Genomic DNA, 27,336 nt, shown 5'->3' on the forward strand with positions numbered 1-27,336 from the left:
TCATCAAGGATACCCACACTTCCAGGTTAGTGGCACAGCACGATGCTTCAAAGATCATCCACGTGCAACCAACAATGGGCAAAACTGCAATTCAAATTGTAGCTTGCTACAGATCACCCACCATGTCCCAGGACCCCCCATTCCACGTTCCTGGAAACACTGGGAAACATAAAGGTCCTGCCAAACACCCTAATATTGGGTGATTTCAATTATCCAAGCATTAACTGGGAGAACTACTCAAGTACTAACTCCCTTGCCCAGCATTTCCTAGAATTTATAAGCTCAAACGCCCTGGTTCAAATGGTCAACACTACCACCAGAGGTGACAACATATTGGACCTGGTCATCACCAACATGGGCGACCAGTGTTCTACACCGGAGGTCAACCCCTTGCTGGTTAGATCTGACCATAAACAAATCACTATGGATATCCACATTCTGCTCCCTCACCCCCGGACAAGAAAACCACCGTGAAAAACTTTTCAAAAGCAAACTTCACGTTACTTAAGACCGAGGTGGAAAGTTTCAAAGCCCCCATGCTGAAGGATAGTGCTGTCCAAGCTGCAAAATTCTTTACTAATGCATTCTCTGGGCACCTACAAGAATGCATGGATCATGCCATCCCAAGCAAAACCAAGACTCACTCCTCCAAGAAAAGGAAACCAGTCTGGTGGACTCCTGCCATAAACAAGCTATATAATAGAAGGAGGAAACTAGTACAGAAAAGAGTAAAATCCCAAGAAGGGAAGACATCCCTGGTCAGGTTCATAGGTTCATAGGTTCGTAGATTAGTACTAAGCTAACTGCCCGTGCGAGCCATTTTAAGCCTAGCCAATTATCCCTTGTGAGACTCAAACCCTGCACCTTGTGTTTGTAAGGCAAACACCTTAACCATTAGGCCAACCTCCCAACCCTTCGGCACAAAACTGTGATCCCTCATAAAATCATCCAAGGCGAGCTTTGAAAGAAAAATTGCCAAGGACTCCAAAGATAACCACAAGGCATTCTTTAGCTATGTCAAGAATCTAAGTGGCAATGCTCAGATCTGCTCGGAGTTAGTGCAGAATGGCACAAAATACACTGAACCGAACGGTATCGCCAACATCCTGGCAGACAGGTTCAGCACAAACTTCACCACCCTCTCACCACCAAGAGGGCCCTTAGCCATACCAGAAGAATGTAGAGTCCCTGAAATCACAGACACTCAGGTTAAAACAGCCCTCTTCAAAGCCAAAAACATAGCATCAATGGGACCGGATGGTGTCCCAAGCTGCATCCTACATGAGCTCAAAGACAAACTAACCCCTCACCTAAGCACACTGTTCAAACTCAGCCTCTCTACAGGCTACGCACCCAGTGAGTGACACACAGTAGTGGTTATTCCACTCCACAGAGGTGGGGCCACATCAGACCCTAGGAACTATCGCCCTATAAGCCTGACTAGCTTGGTCTGCAAGGCTATGGAGTGCATCATCATGGAACTCATTAACAGAGACATTGGGAACCTCCAAACACTGGACCCTACCCAGTTCAGCTTTGTTAAGGGCAGATCATGCCTCCTAAACCTTCTTTGAGAAAGTTACCAAGGCTATAGATGAGGGAAAGGTGGTACACACAGCCTACCTAGACCTCGCAAAGGCCTTCAACACCATTCCCCATTCTGGTATTATAGACAAGCTCACCAGCCTGAACATAAACCCCTACATCACAAGATGGATTGCCAACTGGCTCACGGACAGAACCCATATGGTGTGAGTTGCGGGAGCTAGGTGCGACTCTAAATCTGTTACAGGTGGAGTTCCCCAGGGCTCAATCCTAGGACCCCTCCTGTTCGGCATATACTTCTCAGAGGTACAGGCAAGCACAGGAGGGCTATGGCTGACCAAGTTTGCAGACGACTGCAAACTAGGGATTATAATTGACTCTCCAGCTGACACAGACATCCTCCAAAAGGGTCTCACTGAGACGGATACCTGGTGTCGAAATCATGGCCTCAAGCTAAATGCCAAAAGGTGCATAGTCATCCCCTTTGGGAAAAAACAAAGTACCCACAAACTACCACATAGGTGGTAGTCCCCTAAATACGGAAGACGTAATAAGGGATCTGGGGGCCCAAGTAGATAGTAATCTCACCTTTGATAATCACCTTTGATAATCACATTGCCATAGTGGTTAGAAAATCCTTCTAAGTGGCCCACCTAATCACAAAAGGGTTCGCATCCAGATCAAAAGAGGTCATTGTGCCCCTCTACTCATCACTCATCAGACCCATCAATAGAGTACAACGCCCCATTTGGGATGTACCTTACAAGACACCTGCAACAGCTGGAAAGACCACAGAAGTATCTCAGCAAGAGGGTCACTGGCCTCAGATGCCCTATGCAGCTCGACTGAAGAAATTACAGCTGTACTCGGTTGCATGCCGCCTACTCAGAGGTGATCTCTTCCTGACATGTCCAACACAGAATTGATGGACATGCTCCACCTAAAGAAAACTGTATCCCCACGAGCCACACGCTCTAGGGATCTAAACCTCTCCACAACAATAAATAGGACATGCTGGAGAGATAGATTCCTGTCCCAGAGACTTCCCATGCTTTGGAACAAGATCCCAGTCTACATTAGGCAGAGCTCCTCACTAACACTCTTCAAAAGAAATCTTGACGAGTGGATGGGAAACAGAAAGTTTACCTCGGGGATCACTTCAGTGGCTCTGCTGGACAGAGGCACAGGAAACTAATCTAAGGGGGTGGCGAAGGCCAACACATTCTGGCTAGGCTTATAAATGCCTTTGGGCAGATGGCCTAGTGCCTACCTATGAACCTATGATCCCCACAGACTTTTTTCAGACTTAGCTCAGGCATACTGTCTGTTTATGTGGCTGCTGTAATTCTCACGGCAAGTAAATGGAGGTTGAGACTCCTGGTCTAGATGAAAATGATTAATGGTTCAAAGCAGGAAACCTTGCTGAAGTACTGAAATATGGAGATCAGTTTTATGTATGTCACTTGTTCTAAAACGCTCTTCCTTCATGGCATAAGTAATGGCAAAGAAAACAGCAAAAGTTAAACGCACAAACAGCTTGTTTCAACAATAGAAATGTGGTACAGCGTGGAAAATGTGTAGACTGCAGAATGCATATGGCAAATTCATACTTTTGTTACAACCAGTCTCCTTAACAGTATTAATGTACAGCTGTATCAGACATTTTGTGAAGACCGCCAGTTCTGAACCAAGTCAGCTGGCATTTGAATGCTGTAAGGAGGCAGGGGGTGTATTCATTGTATTGGACGGTGCGCAAGTTTCTTCACTCCTTTATAGATTCAGTTCCACATCAGTGCAGAAGAGGTGCTGATGGTCTTTGTATTTATACAGTCCTTCAGGCAGTGACAGGCAAATAGCATTGTCATGGAGTATATAGACAAACTCAGGTTTACTGTTTTCTACCAGTTATGTAGTTTGACTATGGAATTGGGGGAACCGGATGATGGTTGTGTACCTCTTCATGGATTGAACTTCCCTAACTGATCACTTAAGTCATTGGGTTTTTCCAGGTTATGAGTGGCATTTGCTGTTCTGACATAAGCCTGTAGATACCCACCCAAACATGGTCTTAAAAGTGGCACTAAGTATAGCCATTCATCATCTTTTTTTTTTTTTCTTAGCCCACAAAGCAAAATGAAAAAACTTTTGCACCATTAGGGTGTACTTTAACAGCTAAGATTTTACTTGGACAGAATAAAAAGGTGTTTCAAACAGACTAACTCTTTGTGTCACTTGTTGTGTCCTTCATACCAATTACGTAAGGGAGACCTGCCTCTAAACAAACCCTGGCCTGGTGTTTGGCAGGTTGTATTTCTTTCTGATGCAACCACTCCTGACTAACTTTGAAAGACATTCCTTGCCAGAGAGGCAACTTCAAGTCCTGCAGTCTTTTTCAAGAGTGTCTTAATGCACTGTTTTTAAGATAGCAAAATGGACATCCATTAACGCATTCTTTAGTCAGTAAAAATTAGACGTGTTCTCCAGGGGTGGGGAAGGATTTATCTGTAGTCTTGCAAGACTTTTCTTTCCTCAGTACAAGTCTCTGTCCATACCCTGTACTCTTACTCTTCCCATATGTTGTGGCTTATACTGCAGCACTGATACTTGGGATAAACGTAGTACAGCCATATTTGGGAAAGATCACTCCTGCAGTGTAGGTTTCCTCCCGCATCCACTTGGCTATTTCTCTTCGCTTGCTGTTGTGGAAAGAGAATTTGCATCCACCTACAAACTAATATTAGGAAAACTCATCAAAAACTGGGTATGCTTTATCGCCACAATTGTTATCTTACCCCTTCAACCAAACACACCCTGTCCCCTCCCTTCTGTGCAGTGCCCCATTCCTTACCAGTCTTCAGTCATCCCTAAAGTCCAAACTAGCTTCCTGCTACAACAAAGTCACTGTTTGCTACCAGATCCAAGTACTCCTCCCACTATTGCAAATCTCTCCACTCCTTGAACTGGTTGGAACTCCCAAACTATCTTTCTATATACAACTCTCCACTGCCCATAAACTCCTCTTCCAACCTTCAAATTGTCCCTCACTCTCCTCCACCCTCCAAATACACCAGATCAGCAGACTGCTTGGGTCTAGCACCCAGAACGTCCTGGAAGTACACAAGCCCACACACACTCCAGGGATACCTCTACTATCTTTCTCACTAGCACGTGTATGGAATTCCCTTCCCCCACTCATTCGTACCACCCATAGTGTCTCCTCCTTTAAGACCCTGCTCCAATCTCACCTCTATTCCCACTGGGAATGCTCCTGTTCCCACCCCACGTGACACACTTTCTCTATTTCCCTATTTCTGCTCTATAAAACTACACTCCAGCTTGTATTTCCTTTATCAACTACTTATGTTTGTCTATGATCTAAGAATTCTCCATAACAACACTCCTCTCAAAGTTTTCCTCATCCACTTTGCTGTTGCCTTGTTTTTCATTATCATAAATGTGTAAATTTCCAACTTTTTGACTCTCTATTGTAACAACATTTTAGAATTGTCATGTAACTGATTTTTATTGTAAACTGTATATTGACTTTCTGTTGATTTATATTGTACAACTTCATTTGAATGCACTGAGATTTTTGTTGACAACCGTATTTGGAGTTTTTCTTCCCGGGCCTCCATTTTAGGTCCAATGGACTTTCCCAGTAAACAAACTGCAAATAAATAAAATAAATAAGTACTTTTCCCTTCAGGATGTCAACACCCCCACCTACCTTCTGCATCTCAACATTTACCTGAGGGCAAAAAAATGTCCCATCTTACTCCATGGACCTAAGCAGCATTTATTGGATATGACAGAGATTTCTCTCCTTTTATACCATGTGACCTACTGACATTTGCAGGATGTGGGAAGATGGCCCGGTGCAGAGAGATCTGGAAACCAGGCCAGACGTTCAAACTTCGTCCTGTGGAATAATTCACACATATTATGCTACATACTGCAGCAGTGATTGTAATTGAATACGTACAACTGTGTGAATATAAAATAGCTATATTTAAAACCTTTACAGAGAACCTTCAAAGATAAATATAAGTGATATTTATTCCTCACTAGATCAGTTGTACTTTGAGAAGGATCTGCATTCTTTTTGCTTATTACTGCTCAGAAGTTCCCTTGTGTTTGGATGTCTACACCATCCAGCATCTGTGGATGATTTTCCTGTATGTCAGCAATGCATTTAATTTTATATTCATTTGTTTTCGTCTTTCAGGTGTGCTTACACTTTAGCGGCGTACCCTTGTAGTCTGGTAAATCGAGTCACAACATCTGCACACTCTTCAGTGTAGGAAGTAGAATTAATATGCCATGCTGCAGATGCTGCAGAATGAGAAGAAAAAGTGTCGGTTGCCAGCTGTGTACTGAGTGCGACAGCTACTACATATACATATATATATATGTTCTGTATTAAGTACAGTTGATTTATGGTGTTATCTGCAGTCACTTAGTGGTTTTTCTGAAGTGTCATTGTATTCTTCTGTTACAAAAGAGAAAAGAAAAACAGTTTCTTTATTGGAATTGTTAAAGGAGATTACAGCTTAAGTAAAAATATGTATACATATAAATATTTCAGGCACAGGCAATAATGCCCTTCTAGCATGCTAATATAACAAAGCAGTTATTCCTCTTTTTTTTTTTTTAATTTCTCCAAGTCTTTTGGGTTTCTAATACCATGATGGGAAGGGACCCCATTCCTAAGCCAAAGTAAAATTAAAGTTCATGAAACTAGTATTGTTTCAATCTTTGATGTCAGCCAGAAGTGCTCTTTGCAGCACCTGCAATGTGCCCAGTAAAGACTCCTGCAATTCATACGGAGCTACATGTATTGGTAACATATCTAAATACAATTGTAGATTTCTTTTGTAATACCCGTTGCTCCAACTACTATTATAACTGTCTGGGTATCTTTCTTCCACATTGCTCTCATTTCTGCCTGCAAATCTTGATATTTTATGACCTTGTATCTCTCTGTACACAAGACACTAGTCACTGGGTGTAATGACTTCAGTGATCAATGCTACTTTTGTCTTTTTTTTCATGGGCCACTATATCTGGTTTTGTCGCATTTGTCTTTTGAACTGTTGGTAATGGGTAATCCCATGTGATGTAGACTTCATCATTATCTATGATGCTTTGTGACTCATGCTTCCAGTGTTTTTCAGCTACTTCAGTATTATAATGTTTGCACAATCACCAGTGCAACAGTCTTTCCACATTGCTATGCCTTTCAGTATACATTCCTTCTGCTATTAGTATGTCACAACCAGAAACAGGGTGTGTGACTGTTTCCAATTGTGTTTTACAAAGCCTACATTTGTCGGTTTCTTCCCCACATTTTCAATGGATTTTGTACGTGGCCCACTATCTTGGGCTGCCAATATTAACCTTTCATCTTTTGGTTTGAATTTGCCCCTCCTTAACCATTCCTGTGTTTAATCCTGATCAACATGAGGTTCTTCCAGAAGTTTTCTATACTTGCAACTATATGCGTTTTACACACTTATTGCCTTTTCATCTGATCCTTCATCATATATTGTTTCTTTTGTTTTTTTGGCACAGTGTTTATCTACTTCTTGTTTGATTTCCATTCCTGCTTGACGTTGATATGCTTCTGCTAGACTAGGCAGGGAAGTTATCTTAGATTTATTCTCCTCGTGTTTCAAACTACGTTTGGGTCTTGTGAGGTCAGAAGATGTGTGCAGTCCTACGATTGCAGATCTATACATGTAATCAGTTTCAAGGAGGCCCATACCTCCTACAGAGCTGGGAATATAATCTTGGTATGCACTGATTTTTATAAATCATTAGGTGAGCTTGAAGCATCCTTCTTGTTTTCCTGTCTAATCTATAACGCATTTTGGGGCCAGTCAGTCACTCTAAAACCTTTTAGTTAGGACAGGAAGAGCAAATTTGTTTATAGCTTGAATTTTGTTCCTAGATGTCAGTGCTGTTTTCAGGATTAATTTAAGTCTTATAAAATATTCCTTACTAAGTTTTATTCACATTTGTTTGTTTTATTGTTGATCATTCACCAATCCCCAAATATTTATACACTCCCTCTTGCTCAAGTTCTTTTATATCATATTCTTGTCACAAACTGACATTTTCTTGGTGCTGTAGTTTTCCTGCTTTAAAGTTTACTTTTGCACATTTATCAAGACCAAATGGACATTCTTATCTCGTCTGAAAAGGTTTTGACTACTTGCAGTTGTGGTTTCAGTTCCTCATCTGATGAGCTATACAATAGTTTTAAATCATCGACAAAGAGAAGATGAGTGGTCTTTACACTTTGTTTTTGTAGGAGAAAAATTATAGCCATGGCTTAATCTGTTAAGTAGACAGATTAATGAGTTAAGGGCAAGACAGAATAGCAACAGTGACAGGGAGTCACCCCGGAATATCCCTTTATAATGGTTTCAGTTATTCCCATAATAAGTGTCCTGGTTGTTGTTAAAAATATCTAAAATAGTACTTGATTTAATGTAATTTGGTAATAGACTATTCCATGCATCAGCTACTCTCTCAGTGAACCAGTTATACACTTCTCATTCTAAGAGTCTTTTTTTTAATTTCTGCAAGTCTTTTGGGGTACTAATACCACAGTGGGAATGGACCCCATTCCTAAGTCAAAATGTGATTCAAGTTCATGAAATTATTTCAATTTTTGATGTCCTTCCATTCACTGGTTGCAGTATTCCTAATATCTGGGATTCCCTGCCTCAGATAGCCCGACATCCAGCCAGTGTACAAAAGCCTACCGTTCCTTTAAGGTATGCCATTCGTCACATGTATGCTCCTCGCATAGCATAGGGCATAAAGGTGACGTCCAGATGTACCATCCTCAGAACTTCTTTGCCGCCCGTCTGAACACATCTTTCAATGGTCTGTCTGACCGTCTACATTTTTGATGCCAGTCTAAATGCATCTCTCAGTTTTCGTCAATGCCCAAGTCCTGTTTGCTGGTTCCGACCCATTGCAGATAAGTGCCCCATTGATGTTTTGTTTTTTTCTTGACTTTTTGTTGCTTCCATTGGTTCACGTCATCCAAGAAGGTTAAATGCCAGTGCTGGAGACAGATTCCTCATAAAAACCTCCACACAGTGCTTATTTTGCCTAGGTGTCTTTCACAACCATGCAACCTACTATCTGTCAGGCTTTCATACCAAAGACTCTGCATAGTAGGCTTTCTTCCCTTGCATTGTATTTGGAGAATGAGCGACTTAAGCTTCTCACTAAAGATACTATGGAAGGAACTTCTTGCCCCAAGGGTCAGCCCGTTAGGAAAGAAGAAGGTTAAGAAACTAAGGCCAGACTCTTCCACTCTCCAGCATCCTCCGGCCGTTTCTCCCAAGGTGAATTAAAACCTGGAGGTTCGCCCAGCTTTATCAGATTCCTCTGCCACGACCAGGTTGGAGGGAGGCAGGGATCCAGCTTTTAGCACATCTGATGAGGCTTTGCAGATGTACTTTTCAGACATTCAGAGAGAACCACAGTTGATTATTTCCAAGGGGCCTAGGGGTTTTTCACAGATTCTAGTTAGGGAAGAAGTCCCTACTACTGTTATTGAATGCTGTCTTGGGTCAGAGTTCTCTACGTTTTACAGGGCAGATGTCCCATTAAAGAAGAAACAAAAAACTAAATGTATTTCTCCTACTGCTAGGGATCCATAGAGTGAATGGCAGGCTTTCACTCAGAGTTTGTTTAATGCTTTGATAGCACTGAAACCTCCTCAGGAGGTCTCTGTTACAGTTCCCCCTTGGTCCTCTACGCCACTTAAACAACCCAGGGAAGAGGATTCCTCTGAGGAAGAGTTGGATTCTGATGAGGAATCCTTTGCTTACTCTTCCCAAATTCATTCTCCTTTGGATTATGGGTCTGAGGAAGAGGAATCCAACAGTCCTGATACTCCCTTTGAAGAAATTTCTTTTGGGGGGGGCAGTCTCCAGGATGATGGAATTTTTTTAAATGGGATTGTGCTCAGGTCTCTGAGATTCATTAAAGGTGCTATGTATTGCTGCAGATGGAATCTCCGACACCTTCTGCTTTTCCTCCTTTCTTGGCTGCTTTGTTGGATGCATTTCCCAATGCCTCTAAAGCTCCTGATTCTCTGCCATTGCTACCAGGAAGCCTTTATAGGGTGCCTGAGGACTGTAACTTTTTGTACAAGTGTCCGGCTGCTGACCCCTCAGTGGTGTTTGTAGCCTCTGATAAGTGCTCTTTTACTTCCTTCACCCAAGTTACTGCCTTCTGATAAAGACGGCAGAACCATGGAAAGGCTAGGTAAGAAGGTTTACACCTCGGTTACCTTGGCTTTTAGGGCTATTAATTAGCAGACCCATATGTCCAGGTATGCATTGGCTCTCCTTTCTCATGTTTGCCAGGTTATTTTTGACCTCCCAGACCCTGAAGGTAAAATATCTGCTCTTTCCATGTTAGGGACTTCCACTCAGGTGGTTTGCCATTCCATCAAGTGTAGTTATGATGCAGTAGATGCCTCTTCTCGGGCTGCTGCTTTTGGTTCTGAGATAAGGAGATATTCTTGGCTTCAACTTCAACCATTGCCTGATGATATCAAGCTTAAGTTGATGGATGCCCCCTTGGTAATACATACTTGTCTGGGAAGCTGCATGGATACTTCCATGATGGCGTTCGATTGCTCCCCTTCCTTTCTACCCTGTGTTTATATCCTATTTACTTCTGTTGTATCACATGAATCTCTACGAAAAGTCCTAATTACTGTCTTCATTTGTTTTATCAGCCTTCTAACTTTTGAGGTTTTATTCATTTTCTGTAGCCTGTTTTTTCATTGATCTTAATATATCTGTTCATCTCTATTAAATCAAACTCTTCTCTTAGATCATTCTCTTCCAAACTGAGGGCACATTCTTTGTTCTCCATTTCCTGTGGGCATTATATGGAATAAAGCTCCATAGCATCTTCCTGTGCCACATTCTCTTCAGTTTCATCCTGTGTAATCCATTGCTCTTTCATATGGGAACTCACCAGCCTATCACTCCACAACATTAACTGTGTAAGAGTTGCCACAGCTTCCTGTTCCATCCCTTGCTGTGCAAATTCAACTGAATGTTTGTACTGGTTTACTATGGAAGGCTCCAAAGTATATTCATATGGCAGCTTGATCAGATGTTTCGTGCTTCACTGGTTTCTCCTTAATTTGGGGATCCATTGCTGTATCATGCTATGAATTTATCAGCATTAGATTTTCTACCCTAAATCCTTCACTTCACAGGTAATCCATAACCTCAGTTTCTATTTCTTTAACTTCTCCATTATTAAGTCTCTGTTTTCTTATTTTTTGTATTGTAAAATTTTCCATGTCCGGATTCTTTTGCCTGTATTTGTCTTCAAATATCTTTTGTGCTGCTCTTTTTGTATAGGTTTTGCTTTCTCCTTTGCATAAAAGTTGCACAGTATTAAATCTCTTTCTTTCCCATGTCTATATTTCTTCTTCCTATGTCTCCTGCTCCTCCTGTTTTCCCTTACTTGGGGGATTCATTGTTCCATCATGGCATGATATAGTCTAAGACTTTCTACGTTAAATCCTTCACTTCGCAGGTATTCCATAACTTCAACATCTATATTTTTAACTTCTCCTTTACTAATCTTCTGTTCTATGTTCCCTCTTTGTGATCTTATTTTTTGTATTGTGAAATATTCCATATCCGGATGCCTTTGCCTATATTTCTCTTTGAATATCTTTGGGGCTGCCTGTTTTGTATTGATTAATTTGGCTTTGTCCTTTGCACAAATATTGCACAATATCAGATCTGTCTGTTTGCCATGTCCATATTTGTTTTTTATACTTTTCAAAAGTCTCTAGAATTTCTTTATATTTTTCACACTTCCTCAGTTGCTTCTTTTTCCCAATGATTCTTGGTCTATATATTGTTTTTCATAAATATGTTGTATTAATAAAAATAAATTTGTATTTGAAGCTTCTGACAGTTTTTTCTTGTGCAAGTATTTTCTTTCCTCTAATTTCTTTCTTAATCTTTTTGTATATCTTCTGTCTGGAAATTCTGGCCCTCTTGCATAATAGTAACAATAATACATAATTTCTTTCTTATCCTCAATAGTCCACTCTGTCATCTGTATGGCTCTTTTTTCGTGCCTCAGCTTTTGTGATGTTTGTTGACTTAGTACTATCTTCTACAGCAGGGGGTGGGGGATCCTCCCCCTGGACTAGCCCCATTGTAGGAATGTTTCTGTGTCTTAAAAGTTCTACACTGTCATTTTTTTTCTAGTCCTGACACCAGTTTGCCTACCAGGATTGGGCACTTTTTTTTTATCATGGATGTTGTGTACACAGTTATCTCTCTCACTTTTTAACCTACTTCTGTCCATGATGCGGTATGTATACCAGTGTCGTCTTGGTGAGATTTTGTGAAAAAACAGGGTCTACTTGATGAAGGTATGCACCAAGACTTGAGTGTGAATTCAGTTCCAACAATACTACTCTCCTTTGCTTGCTGATTTATCATGTCTCCATTCTCCATCTTTTTACAGTAGGTTGTCTGATGATTCTCTACTACTATTTGATGACTTTCAATGGGAAAGTTTGGGGTTATTTCTAAATGCTCTATATATTTAAATAAGGTCTCATCTTAAATGTTTATATGTCGGATATTTTAATCTTTCACTAACTTAAATGTTTACATTGATGGATACCCTTTGTATATTTCCGCTGTAATCTTTCATGCTTATTGTTCTTATAAGGTTTCCATATTGTTATTCCATACTCAGGTTTGGGTTCTAATGTAAATGACAAACAATGATTTCATAATTTCTGATTTCCTGGACTTTAAAAAACATTTTATGCACTCTGTAGTGCTGTAACTATCATTAGCCAGTTGATATGATTAGAAAAACTCAAAACTGGATTTACCCCTATACATACAGATCCGCGGTGGTGCAGCTGTAGCATTGTTGCCTCACAGCAAGAGGTTCTGTCGTTCGATTCTCGGCTGGAGTACAGGGAGTGCCTTCTGTGTGGAGTCTACATGTCCTCCTCGCAGTTGGGTTGGCGTTTGAAAGACATGCGTAAATGGGCGTGCCCTTCGTTGAAGGTTGAACGTCGAGCTGGCACTTCGGCGTTTGTGAAAATCTGCTGCCAATCATTAGTGGACCGGAGTTCCACTGTGGCGACCCCTAACCGGGAAAAGCCGAAAGACAAACAACAACAACATATGAATCTACAGTTTCAATCACTGAGTGCTGTATTAAATATTCACCTTTCAGTTTGTCTCCCAAGTCTCATACACATAGCTTATGTATTTATCAGTATATCATTATGTTGAGAGGAAGAGGAGGACTCTAATATTAGAAAATGTGAATTATTACAGAATGTTAATTGAAGTGTGCGTAATATGGGGTGAAGAGATCAGGTGATGTATTTATTTAAATTATTTATTTTCATGAAGGGTGAGTGGATGAGGAAATTATTTTCTTTCTGTCTTCCATTGGATCATCAATCCTGACTTATCCTTAAACCCTGTAGGTGGGACCTGATCTTAATAGCTTATCTAAAGGGCAGTAGAAGTGCACCATCCTGCATACCTCTCAACCTCTTAGCACAAAAAATCTGGACAAAGTTGAAAGTAATGGGGGGACAAAGGCCTAAAATAGGGACAGATTTTAAATATTGCTAGACTAACATTTTTTGTGTTAACATGCATTCTTTGAAGGATATGAAGTCTGAAGCTGTAATGTCTGTCATTCTTAGTGACTCTGTCCTTCAGTGATTGACAGAAAACCACAGTTTTTATGAGGAATAGACCAAAACTGTGAGGTAAAAAGCTGGACATTCTGCATAAATCTGGACAGTTGAGAGTTATGCCTGTCATTCCTCTTCATCACATTTTTCTGTATGGGTGCATAATCTAAATGCCCACTGTGAGTATAGAACCCAAAATCATCTCACCTCGTCTATTGGTATTAATGTAAATATTCAAGTTAGTGAGTATGTCATACCACTTAGAAAAATATACAGTCATTATACATATATAGGCATTAAAATGTGTTGTTGGCTCAGCAGTTTTAATTGTGTGTTTTAAATACTGGCATGTTTTTGAGATATGTGTCTGTAATCATAGTTGCATTACAGATGTGGGTTTGTGACTTGTACAGATGACAGTTAAGCATAACTTCACTTTTGTTTGGTATGCTGAAAGTACGAAAATAAAAATTGTGTCAGTTGCCCCTCAGAATGATTGAAATACTGTGTTTCTATTTAATCAAAACATTCAGTCTAGAACTTTGAGGAGATCTTATGATTATCTGCCTAGAAATTCTCATGTAAATATCTGTACATAATTACAGTGGTCAAATTGCTAAACTAATCTTGTATTTGAGTCCTAGTGGTATTGTATGTTCATTCACACACAACAAACACTACTGTACACACTGAAGACTTATTTTTCTTTTAGATGCACATAGCAGAACATCCAGCCGGCCATCTGGTTCTTAAATGGTTATTGGAACAGGATGAAAAACTGAAAGAAGCTGGAAGGAAAGGTAATAGTTTGCCAATACAAAAACTCATTGTGGAGTTTTTAGTTTTTCCTTTGAAAAATTTCATTAACTAAATTGCATTGAGAGTACTAACCAAGATGGGTCACGCATGCATGTTTATTCTGGTGAATCTGCAGTCCTTACAAATGGTTTGTCCTGTCAGCAGCATGCCCTTTCGTCGGCCGGATATCAAAGCTGTTCAGTCACTTAATGGATCCTGAACTTACCTAGTTTGCAGGTAAGTGATGTGGCTGTAAATGTTTTTACTGCAAATGCACTTACTTTATGTTGCAGTCCACATTCAGCAAATCATTTGGGGGACTCCCATACTACTTCAAGACTTCTACATTAGTGGGGTGGGGAAGGGCTCAGCCTAAGTCAGAGTGTAAATGTTTTTTGGCATAATCACTTCATAAATGGACTTGCACAGTCATATTCCCCAGTTTGTCTGTATTGCTTGGTGAACCATTACATGAAAGGCACAGTTCTTTGCTGAACAGATTTTCCTTTGTTTCAGACTGCAGCACTGTCACTGCCATGTTAATTTAAAGGACAAGTAAGATCAGAAACCTTGCTTTGAAGGTTGCATCTGTTTCCTCAGCTGCTTTAATTGTCATTCACTTTTATCGATTCAGCGATAATTCCCATTTTCATTTTATGTTATGAACATGAAATCCAACCTTCTGTTCCTGATATTTCAACTATTAAGGCACTTTTAAAGCAGTATCCACAGATGATGATGACACAATATAAAGAACTGATGAGGCTCCTTATTCCTTACGACATGTTTAAGAGTTCATGTCAGCCCTCAGTGCAGAATTGATTCCTTTGGGATAGAAACCTTGCATGCTATGAGGGAACAATTTCAGTGGCAGGGCCAAGATTTCTCAGACTCAGAAAAGGCTTGAACCTTTCTACATTTGCCACAACATAGGCCTTGCTATACCTCCAGTTCTTTTTTTTTTTGGTGGCCTCTAATGATTCTTGCACTGCTCCTGATTCATTAGGCTCTGCTCTGTAGCCAGTGCCCTACTCATCACCATTGTTGGGTCTGCTAGCCACTGACTACCCAGGGCACACCAGACATTTTCAGTAGGGCTGGTACTGAGCTTGTGTGGCTATGATGCTCTGGCCAGGCTTCTTTATATCAATGACGGGCACAGTTATCAGGAGACATGCATGGGAATGCAGGCATTACCAGAATGTCAAATCTTTGAGGTATTTGCTTCCCCAACAGGTACTAAAAAGATGGAGGAGAAGAAATCTGCAAACAGTGAAAGATTTCTTACAGGTTCAACCTCGGTTTAGAGCAAGAAGAGTTTCTAGCGAGTCTAGTAGACACAGAGACTCTCGAAAACTAAAATTTCAGGGGTCGGCCGACCGGCACTTGCGAACTGCTTCTGCTTCGGGCACCGCACGGCAAGAAAGACGGATGTAATGGCATCGGCTGCATGTTTTATTTCCCTAACGACCTGACGTCATGAAAGAAGAGACAGCAATCGATGCAGGACCCAAGACTTTGTTAATCAGGCCGACTGAGGGCTACTGCAAACAGATAACCCAACTGTGATGACTGCAACAGTGAATACACTTGAACATCTATATTTATGGTAAGTGTACACAACTGTACTTTCCTTTCAGATAGTTCTTGCTGTGTAACAGCTTCATCTGGTAACTCATCTTGGAGTCTTCCTCTGCAGTACTTGAGTTTCACGTTCTGTTATTTTTTGTAGGACTGGTTTTGACTGTCTTGCTTCTCATGTTTCTTGGAACTTCAGTTTAAATGTGCTTGTATCTTGTGCACATGTCTATGATTAACTCTGCAAAGCGCAAAGCATATTTTTCATCAGAAACTATATAATATGTTTTATCCAAGACTTGGAGAGGTGTGGAATAGTGAGTAACTAGCTTTTCATCAAAAAGGAAATAAAATAAAATTTTACTTATGCCAGTTATGCTTAAATATGCGAGTGCCCTTACAGTAACCTGTGTGGAGGTGCTTTGTGCTTTTCTGATCTATTCCATCTGATTGCACTTTTAAATTTGTTCAAGCTGTCTGTTTATATTTTAAACCCAACTGGACCAAAGCCTTGTAGTTTAATTCACAGTTGTGGCAGAACTGCATACTGCTACAGTGGATATAAAAAGTGTGCGCACCCCTGTTAAAATGCCAGGTTTTTGTGATATATAAAAAATGAGACCACAATAAATCATTTCAAAACTTTTCCCACCTTTAATGTGACCTATAACCTGTTCAATTCAATTGAAAAACAAACAAACCTGTTGGGGGAAAAAATATAAAAAATAAAAAACGTACAATAAGCTGGTTGTATGTGTGTGCACACCCTTAAACTAATACTTTATTGAAGCACCTTTTGATTAAATTACACCATTCGGTGCTCTTGGGTACACACCTGCCATCAGTTAGAGACTCTGATTAACCCCAAGTAAAGTTCAGCTGTCCTAGTAGGATTTTCCTGACATTTACTCAGTTGCCTGCTACAGTAAAAGCCATGGTTCACAGAGAGCTTACAAAGCATCAAAGGAATCTCATTGTTGAAAGGTATCAATCAGGAGAAAGGTACAAAAAATATCAGCATTGGGTATACCATGGAACACAGTGAAGACAGTCATCAAAAAGTGTAGAAAATATGGGACAACAGTGACATTGCAAAGAACTGGACATCCCTCCAAAAGTGTTGAAAAGACAAGACAGAAACTGGTCAGGAAAGCTGCCAAGAGACCTATAGCATCACTGAAGAAGCTGCAGGAGTTTCTGGCAAGTACTGGTTGTGTACTACATGTGACAACAATCTCCTGTATTCTCCATATGTCTGGACTATGGGGTAGGGTTGCAAGACAGAAGCCTTTTCTTATGCAAAAAAAAACATCCAGGCTCAGCTAAAATTTGCAAAACAATACATCATGTCTCCCAAAAGCATGTGGGAAAATGTGTTATGGTCTGAGACCTAGGCTGAACTTTTTGGCCACAATTCCAAAAGGTACGTTTGGTGCAAAAACAACACCTCACATCACCAAAAGAACACTATCCCCACAGTGAAGCATGGTGGTCGCAGTATTATGCTTTGGGGGTTGCTTTTCTTCAGCTGGAACTGGGGATTTAGTCAAAGTGAAGGGAATTATGAACAGTTCCAAATACCAGTCACTTTTGGCCCAAAAACTTCAGGCATCTGCTAGAAAGCTGAAGATGAAGAGGAATTTTACCTTTCAACATGACAATAACCCCAAGCATACATCCAAATCAACAAAAGAATGGCTTCACCAAAAGAAAATTAAAGTTTTGGAATGGCCCAGCCAGATCCCAGACCTAAATCTAATAGAAAATCTGTGGGGTGACCTGAAGAGGGCTGTGCACAAGAGATGCCCTCGCAATCCAACAGATTTGGAGCACTTTTGCAAGGAAGAGTGGGCAAATATCGCCAAGTAAAGATGTATCACGCTGATAGACTCCAACCCAAGTAGACTGAATGCTGTAATTAAATCATAAGGTGCTTCAACAAAGTATTAGTTTAAGGGTGTGCACACTTATGCAACCAATTTATTGTACGTTTTTTATTTTTTATATTTTTCCCCTAACAGATTTGTTTGTTTTTCAGTTAAATTGTACAGGTTATAGGTCACATTAAAGGTGGGAAAAGTTTTAAAATGATTTATTGTGGTCTCATTTTTTTATGACAAAAACCTGACATTTTAACAGGGGTGTGTACACTTTTTATATCCACTGTACCAGATTTGTGTCTTAATCACTTAGTATTGCATTTTTCCATAAACAGTATTAATGGTAAATTCCTGCATAGCCTGGTGCCTTAAACTGTAGTTAGAAGTTCAATATAGCTCCCTCAGAGGCAGAGGAGGGAGTTTGAATGGAAGACACTGGCCTTGTGGCATTGGAGGTCTGCACAATCAGGGCTTCTGAGATTCCTTTCCGGATAAACCCTTTCAGCGCTCCTGAAGTGCTGTTTAACTGCTTGCCTCTGGAGGTAGTCAGGGAATGTTTGTCCTTGCACCCAGACACCTGAGCTACTGTAACAAAAGATTCTTGGGTGCTAAAAATAATATCCACTGGTTACTTTATACCATTTTTCCAAACAATTACACCCCAAAACAAACAAGCTTCCTGATGGTCTACCCAGTCAGAGAGGAGCTGGAGCTCAAGAAATTCAGAAGCTGTTAGACTAGTCATCCAGGAGGTCCCACCAGACTAGAGCGGATTCAGAACTTGCTTGAGGATGTTCATTGTGCATACAGCTGCAGTCATAACAGATGGGTTGTCCTGCCGTCAGGCGGGTCCTCGGTCGGCCGAATTCCAAAGTCTAGGTCCGGCGTCGGTTGTTGTCACTTCTTCCCTGACGTCAGTGTGACAGGGGTATAAAAGAACCAGCCAGCGCCATTTTCTTCAGTCTTTCTTGCCGCGCGGTGCCTGAAGCAGAAGCAATTCGCAAGTGCCAGTCGGCCAGCTCCTGAAATTACGAAAATTTTGCAACCGAAGTCTTCTTGAAAGCTAAGTACCCCATTGGGGAAACTTTTCTTGCCTCAGACCGATGTCAGACAAAGTTAATAATTGTATTTCATGTGGGAAGCAAATAGCATAAGGATTTTCATTCCCTCTGTATTCCTTGCTTAGGCCCAGACCACGACGTCTCGGTCTGTCGTTTTTGTGCTACATTCAATAAACGCACCATTAAGTGTCGGGAGTTAAGCCCAGCATTATTTTGGCAAAAATGTAACTATATTATGTCGTCGGATACTCCGACTCCAGTTTTGTCTAAAAGCAAAGATAAGGACCGACACACGAGGTCCAGCGGCCTCTACCGACACCACGCCAAAGCCAACTACAGGTGGTCCGGTTCTCAGCGAGGTGCCTCGCAGCCCTGACTACCGGCGACACTTCATTGGCGGTGTCTTCTGTGCCAGTCGCAGGCTTCTCGGCCCACGACTACAGATACCGAAGCCACTCTTGGTGGTGAATCTCAAAATGTAAACAGGTCTGCCTCCTCTCAAGGTGTCTTCAGACCTTCCTCTTCTTTTTCCATCAAGGCTTTCACTAAGTCTAAAGCAGCCATGCATTCTAAGAGACAAGCTACATAGGGCCCATCTCCAGGCCCCATGCCTAAAAAACAGATGCTTAAAATGGCTGAGGATTTAATTACTCTTATCAGGGGTTCTCAAACCCCCCCCCCGGACAAAAGGCTCAGAGTGGAGGAAGAATCCCCCTCCTCTGACCAGGCCTCCATTATATCAGAGCACTCTGAACAGGAACATTCTTACTCCCCTTTTGAAGATTCTGATGCAGAGGAGTCCATTCCCTCTGTCTCCCCCCCCCCCCAGAGGATTACTCATTTGGGGAAACCTTGCATACCTTAAGGGAACACTGCCACTGGGAAGGCCAAGAGTACTCAGATTCCAAGAAAAGGCTTAGGGATTTTCTCTTGCTACCTCAGCACAGGCCTCTGGCTATACCTCCTGTCTTAGACATACTAGATGATGTGTACTCGGAGGCCTGCCTTAACCCGGATTCTTTACCTCCAGCCCCAGTCAAGCCTGACAGGTACTACCGGGTTCCTGACTCACATCAATTTTTATACAAAAGCCATGCAGCTGACCCAGAAACTATCTCACAGGGCCCCAAGGGAATTAAGGCCTCCACTGCTAAAAATCCAATGCGAGAGTGTTCAATATCGCCGTTTGTTCTTACACACTGGTTCGGAGCCGATCCTTGGCTCCGAGTCTGCCGCATAGCAAAGCTCTGCATCTTAGAGAAGCTCGAGACCAGGCTATATCCCACAATCCTCCCTGCCATTACTCCGATCTAGTTTGCTGCTGCAACGGATCACATCAACGAGAGCTCGGACCAGAGAGAATTTTGTTATATTCAGATAAGATTCTTATCTTTCTTGTTTAAAAAGTTCTTATAGTTCTTAAAAGTTAGTTTTTGATTAGTACTAGTGTGTGTGTGTGTGTGTGTGTGTTGTTATAATTAATCCTGCCACATTTTTATAGGTCCCCTTTTGTGGCCTACCTCTTCTTACCCACTTATAGCAATACTTATATATACAATAAATATTTACTTAATAGTTATTAGTTGTATAGCTAGTGTCTTAAAATTTTTCATAGTAGAGTGTCTTACTTCTACCGGTTATGTCAGAAAAAGCCAAATCCGGCTTTAAAAGATGTCAGTGTGGACAGAAAATGTCCATCACTGACTACCACACTTCCTGCGTCTACTGTCTTGGCCCTCTCCACCTGCAAGAGGATTGCTCTATATGCCATTTCTTCAGCGGGAGGGTCATGACAGATAGACGCAGGAAACTTAGTTAGGGGACTACTGAAGCCTGCCTTCCAGGAGGCTTTGGACAAATCGGACCAGGCTTCTAAGTCCTCGAAGGGGTCGAAGATGTCGGAGCCCATGTCATCGGCTCTGAGTTCATCTTCGAAGGTTCGTTCGCCGGTTCCACAGACTTCAGGGCCGAGCGTCGAATGTTTGTCTTTCACTGAGCCCCAGGTCTTGGAACCAGTGTCTGAGCTACCGCCACTGTCCATTCTTCGGTCGGTGCCATCTTCGGCCCCTTCGACCCGATCTTCCAGACCGTTATCCGATACAGATATGGATCGTGTCATGCAGAAACTTATGACGAACACGGCCCTTTCCAAGTTGATTGCAGTTTCCTCCCAATTGGTGTTGAAACTAGAAGGCTTCCCTTTATCTCCAACAGGTCCTCTTTCGAGACCCATCCAGTCTTCGGAGCCGGGAGAGGATGAGTTGATGATAGTGGAGCCCTCGGTGCTGAAACCGTCCATTGCACGATCGACACCATTGACTTAGACTCCTTCGGAACCTGTAGGTGAGTCGCAGAGCCGACGATCTCTCCTCGGTTCCAGGACCGAGAGCCGTACCGACCTTTCGGTGCCGACTCTCCCTCTCGGGGCCTCGGCGCAGATTGGCTCGGCTCTGTCCTCTGGGTCGAGGCCCACGGTCCCCGTGTCTGGGATGCTTCCATGTTCTTCGGAACCGGAGGAGTCCTCGGCCCGGGGTTCAGGGGTTTTTGACCTTATGAGGAAGGTTTTGTCTGCACAGACAACCACTTCATCAGAGGTGTCTTCTCCCTCCCCTAAGGGGCCGCTCTGTGTTTTTGCCCCCACGACCCATCCAAAGTGTAGAGCACCATTGCCTCAGCCACCCCCAGAGGGTGCCCCCTGTTCCTCGGAGGCCTCACCGGAAGCCCCCTCCGATGAGGTTCCGAGGAAAAGACTGTGCAAGAGGAGGCACTTGGATTCCACGCAGGAATCTCTAACATCCGACACTGACTTGGATGAGGCAGAGGGGTCCCCAAAATCCCCCTCTGAGGATGTCTCATTTGCGGACATCTTGGAGTTCTTAAAACAGAGGGGTGATTGGCAGTCCCTAGCCCCCAGTGAGGACGAGTCGGTGTTGCTGAAGGCTTTTGGTGCTCAACCTTCTACCTCCTGAGTTACTCCGCCCTTCGATGAGTTAATGGATTTAATTGCTCGAAGGGCATGGGAGACACCGGACACAGTGGAACCGGTCCCTCGAAAACCGAGCAAATTTATTACCGCCCCCCAGGACAAGGTTTATCTCACCAAGGGAGTCCCAGTCGACGCTATGGTGGTGGCGGCAGCCACTAAAAAGGAGATGTCTGAGTCTTTCTCTTCTGTTCATCCTCCTAATAAGGATTCTAGGACTACGGACCGATATGGGAAGCGCGTTTTTAGTTCAGCGACTTTTTCCATGCGTTCGCTAAACTATTTGACACATTTTACACGTCTGCAGAGGGATCTCATCAAGGAGCTGGGAGATACCCTCCAGGGTAACACAGATGCTGCTGTTTCAGATAAGGTAACAGCACAGCTTAACACCCTTACCTCCATAGTGAACTCATCCATGAGGATCATCTCGTATGTGGCTGAAGGATCGAGTAGAGCTGCAGCTTCAGCGATTGCTCTACGAAGACAATCCTGGATGCGGCTGTGCTCATTTGTGGAAGCCTTCAAGTCTTCCCATAGCGCCCCTTTGATGGTGCCACTCTCTTTGGGCCCAAAGTGAAGGACACACTAACTCGGTGTGAGCAAGAAGGAAAGACTCTGTCTGCTGTCGGAGTCCGTTTTTCCGCTCCAACTAGACCGTACCCCAAAGGGCAACGAGACGGAAAAATGTGGTTCCGTAAAACTCCGGGATCTTTCCAGGCCACACAGTGTGATCCCCCCCCCCCAGAGGCAGAGGGGGGGGTAGAAATGGAAGACGTTGCCCCGGCGGCAGAGGGGGTCTGCAGAACCAAGGCGACAGGGATCCTGGCCCTGGTAAGCCTTTCCAGCACTCCTGAACGAGGGCCCGACTGTCCTGCTCTGGAGGCAGTCGGGGGTCGCTTGGCTTTATACCCACAGGCCTGGCTAACTCTCACCTCGGACTCTTGGGTAAAAAGCATTGTAACCAGAGGATACAAAATCCCCTTCATATCAACTCCACCCCAACAAAGAAGGTTTCCAGATGTGCCACCCCATCTGCGAGGCCCAGCAGCAATAGAAATTTCAAAGCTGCTTGAAAAAAGAGTCATCCAGCCAGTCCCGGCAGACCAAAGAGGATCCGGAACTTACTCAAGGTTCTTTTTAGTTCCAAAAAAGACAGGGGACTGGAGACCGATTTTGGATCTCGGCAATCTCAACACCTTCGTGAAGAAGGAAAAGTTCCGGATGATCACGCTTCAATCGATCCTTCCATTTTTACAGAAGGACGACTGGATGTGCTCGATAGATCTCAAGGACGCGTACTACCACATCAAAATGGCCAGACCGTCCAGAGATCCCTTGCGCTTCCGGCTGGGAGCCAGTCACTTTCAATTTCGAGCCCTGCCCTTTGGGCTCACCTCAGCCCCCAGGGTATTCACCAAATGCATGGCAGTGGTAGCGTCTCACTTGAGACATCTAGGATTCCGGGTGTTTCCCTATCTGGACAACTGGCTCCTCACCGCCACCACCGAGCGTCGCCTCATACAAGCCAGAGACTACACAGTCAACCTTTTTTTCCCACCTAGGGATTTCCATAAACTTCAAAAAATCTGCCTTACTGCCCTCACAGCATATTTCATTCATCGGAGCAGACCTAGATACACGTTTAACACTGGTAAAGCTCCCTCCAATAAGGGCTTCATCCCTCAAGGAGCAGGTTCTTCTTCTACTGCAAAGCAGGAAAGCCCCGGCCAAACTAGTGTTAAAGGTTTTGGGACTCATGGCAGCGTCCCTGATTGCAGTCCCTATGGGGAGATTGCACATGAGGCTCCTCCAATGGCTGCTGTTCACGAAGTGGTTGTTCCAACAGTTACCCCTAGCGCACGAGATTCTGATAACAGATTCTTGCAAACGAGACCTCTCATGGTGGGTGTACAGTCAGGATCTCACTATGGGTCGTCCATTTGTTCTACCCAATCCGATGGCCACGATAACCACGGACGCTTCTCTGATAGGGTGGTGGGGACTATTTCAGGGAAGAACAGTCCAAGGGGAATGGTCCAACATGGAGTACAACCTGCACATAAATGTTCTGGAAATGAGTGCGGTGTTCCTGGCGTTGCAACACTTTCAAACCCTCTTACCTCTAGGAACAGAAGCAGTTCAGACAGACAACATGTCTGTAGTCTGGTACATAAACAAACAGGGGGGAACCAGATCTTACCCATTATGCAGAGAGGCCATGAGAATTTGGCAATGGGCAGAGTCCATGGGTCGCTTTCTGATAGCAATGCACATCCCGGGGTCATCCAACGTCATTGCGGACAGGTTGAGCAGAGCCATCCTGTTGCCTCACGAGTGGCCCCTCAAGCTACAGGTGGCGGAAAGAATTTTCCGCAGATGGGGCCAGCCTTGCTGCGATCTATTTGCTTCCCCGATGAATACCAAATGCAGAAGCTATTTTGCCCTTCTACCCCCTCTGGGGGATGTCCCCAGGGATGCACTGATACACGATTGGCCCCCGGGTCTCCTATATTCATTTCCACCTACCCCCTTGATTCCCAAATTTCTTCAGAAAGCCAGGAACCTGGAAAGGACAGTTATACTCATAGCCCCATTCTGGCCTCGACAGATATGGTTCCCCTTTCTTCAAGCCCATCAAACAGCGGAACCGTGGATCCTGGACCCAGTACCAGATCTACTGACCCATTCGTCGGGAGTTCCTCACCCGTCTCTTCTATCCCTCAAACTAGCAGCTTGGCTGCTCCACTTCCCTGCCTAGCCAGGTCTGATCTACTTTCTCCAGCAGTTCAACGCATTCTGGTTGCCTCTCATAAGGCTTCCACTACAAAACTCTACAGGAGTAAATGGAAACACTTTGTATACTGGGCATCTAGCCAACACTTGGACCCCCTAGTAGCTCCTTTACATAAAGTTCTAGAATTTCTATCCATCCTTTTTCACAAAGGAACCTCTACTTCCGCACTAAGAGTACAGTTGGCGGCCATATCCAACTACCATGTTGGTGAGGACGGTTCTCCTATTATGTCCCACAGGCTTTGTAAGGCTTTTATGAAAGGATCCTTCCATCTTCGACCGCCCGTCAGAGACCCTTTATTCCCATGGAATTTAAATTTATTATTGTCGCAACTAATGTTGCCACCCTTTGAACCAGCCTCTTCTTGTCTCCTGAAGTTCTTGTCGTGGAAGACACTTTTTCTCGTAGCTGTTACTTCAGCTCGAAGAGTTTCAGAGCTGCAAGCACTATCAGTCAAGCCACCTTACTTAATTTTCCATCCAGATAGAGTCTCTCCTTGCGAACAAATCCGTCTTTCCTTCCTAAGGTATGTTCTGTCACGAATATTAACCAGTCCATAGAACTCCCTACCTTTTTCAAAAACCATACCAGCAAGTTGGAGTATATGCTGCACAAGTTGGATGTCCACAGACAACTAAGATTTTATTTGGACAGGACTAAAGATTACAGGAAAACAGATCAGCTTTTTGTCGCGTTTGCAGACAATAAAAAGGGCATGGCAGTTACAAAACGTACACTATCTAAATGGCTTACTGATTGTATAGCCTTTGTATATTCTAAGTCGAATCAGGCCTTGCCTGCCAAACCTAATGGCCATTCTACCAGATCAGTTTCCACTTCCTTGGCTCATGCAGCTCGTCTGCCTTTGGACACGATTTGTGCAGCAGCCACGTGGTCTAAACCACATACTTTCATCGCTCATTATAGGGTTGACAAAGCCTCCAAAGACAGGACATCTTTTGGGTCCACTGTGCTTAGGAACGTTCTTCCATGAGTCACTCGGGTTGACAGAGCTAGGGACGCTACCCGTGTGTAAGAACAAACGGCAAGATTGAACACACTCACATAAAGAAGTTATGTTCTTACCATAACGTTCCATGTGGAGTGTTCATCTCGCCTTTGTTCTTACATTCCCTCCCTCACGTGTTTGGAAGAACGAGTAGGACTAGAGTCTGGTCGAAATGCCTTAACCCCTTCCGGGTTTATTGTTTCTTGCCTCATGGGGTATATTTCGCTACCCTTAGTTAATTTGTTAACTCATTAACCCCGAGTACCTTCTCTTGGCGCCTCTGTGCTCAACACCGAGTGCGCCATGAGAAGATACTAAATGCAAGCTGTTACCCCCGAGTGCCTTCCACAAGCGCGATAAACTCTATTGCAGGTTTGCAGCTGTGTTTAATGTAAAACACGCTGATATCATAACTGAACTTGTAATTTATCTTATTCAGTTATGATTCAGCATGTTTTTACATTAAGTTTACATTAAACTTTTATTAAAAAATCTTCTTCTAAAGTTGCTGATAAAGCAAGTGGTGGCAGCCAATCGGATTTCTGCAATCCAAGCTACCACTTGCGTCACACCTCCACCCCCAAAATTATGTTCCTTTGTTTTGCTCTGACAGCACAGTAATCAAATTTGACAGTCAGAACGTTATAAGGATGGACTCACTCATTTTACAGTTTCTGTGCCTTTATACCAATGCAAATATATTTTTTAAAACAACTGCTAATGCTTCAGTTATTCCTTACAAACTTCAGCGCTCAATATTTGAAGGGCTTCTCTGTTCAGTCAGTTACTGTAATGCATTGGTTCCGGGAGCAGATTTATAGTTAAAATTATTGAATTCATGCCACTGAAGCAGTGATCAGCGCTGGAGTTCACTATTTTTATGCAAAATTGGACAGTTATGTAAGGTAATCTACTACTTAAGGAATTGTTTAGTTACAGGAAATAAGTCAGTAGACGTCTAGACGAACTGGAGATGAGCTCTTTCTTTAGCAAATGGCCCTCCTTGGTTAACGAGAGAGAGCGAGGGAGCATTTTCAGCATAACTTTTTTTTTTGTAACATTTCTGTGCTGGGCTGTAGCAAACCCCGCCCAAATGACCTCCCATACCGTTGAGTTGCATGAGGTAGAATGGCAGGCTTTGTGTCAGTGTGCATTTTCTGAAGAAAAGGAAGTCTGAAAATCAAAGATGCTTGCTAAAATAACAAGCGTTAGTGTGCTTTAGTGAATCCTTAAATGCATTTTTTAATATTTTGTTCTCTCTGGCTGCGTTATGTTAGAAATATTAGTCGGTCTTCCTGCCAATCAACAGTTTAACTTAACCCTGTTTGCCTTTTGGTTGTCAATCAAACGGAACACGCCCACACATGCCCAATACATGTAAGTCCCATTAGTAAAGAAAAATGGAATTTACTCAGAGGTGGATCGGTGACCAGGTGTATTTGTAAAACTAATAGCTGTAAAGTTATAACAGTATTCTGGTAGTAATTTAACCGTCAGTGAAGATTACAGAACGGAGAGCCCTATTCCAAAATACTTTCTTTCAGTGTGATTTATTTTTGGTGTAAGGCCTGTCTGTAAACAGTCTTACAATGGGTGGCAGAGGGGACAGATTCTAAAAGACTAGCTTTCTGACTAAGTTACTTATTTATTTACATTTGTTGACCGGGAGTGTCCGACTGGACGTAGGTCCATTTTACACTTGGGTCCACATTTAGGTCCACTTACAATGACGGCATTTTTAATATAACCAAGAGCGATTAATATCTGTGTAGTTAACATCTCACTTGAGACCAAACAGAATTAATTCCACTTTATAAGCTTACCCTGTGAAGTAGAACTGTTTTTACTTTTTGTTTTCGCCTCTAATTTATAGGAAGAAATAGGTTCATAGGTTCATACTAGGCGATCTGCCCAAGGGCATTTAGAAGCCTAGCCCATA

At 42.8% G+C, this 27,336-nt stretch overlaps 1 protein-coding gene across 2 annotated transcripts in view; it reads left to right on the forward strand.

Moving 5' to 3' along the window:
• PUM3 (pumilio RNA binding family member 3) overlaps positions 1-27,336 on the forward strand; it is a 907,478-nt gene that overhangs the window by 657,079 nt on the left and 223,063 nt on the right. For both annotated transcript variants that reach the window (XM_044061088.1, XM_044061087.1), the window contains exon 16: positions 14,004-14,091. In XM_044061088.1, coding sequence (XP_043917023.1) covers positions 14,004-14,091 — 88 coding nt within the window. The remainder of the gene's footprint in view (positions 1-14,003; positions 14,092-27,336) is intronic.

Source organism: Protopterus annectens, chromosome 2.part0, assembly GCF_019279795.1.
Source record: "Protopterus annectens isolate FY-2018-M chromosome 2.part0, PAN1.0, whole genome shotgun sequence".
Taxonomy (NCBI): domain Eukaryota; kingdom Metazoa; phylum Chordata; order Ceratodontiformes; family Protopteridae; genus Protopterus; species Protopterus annectens.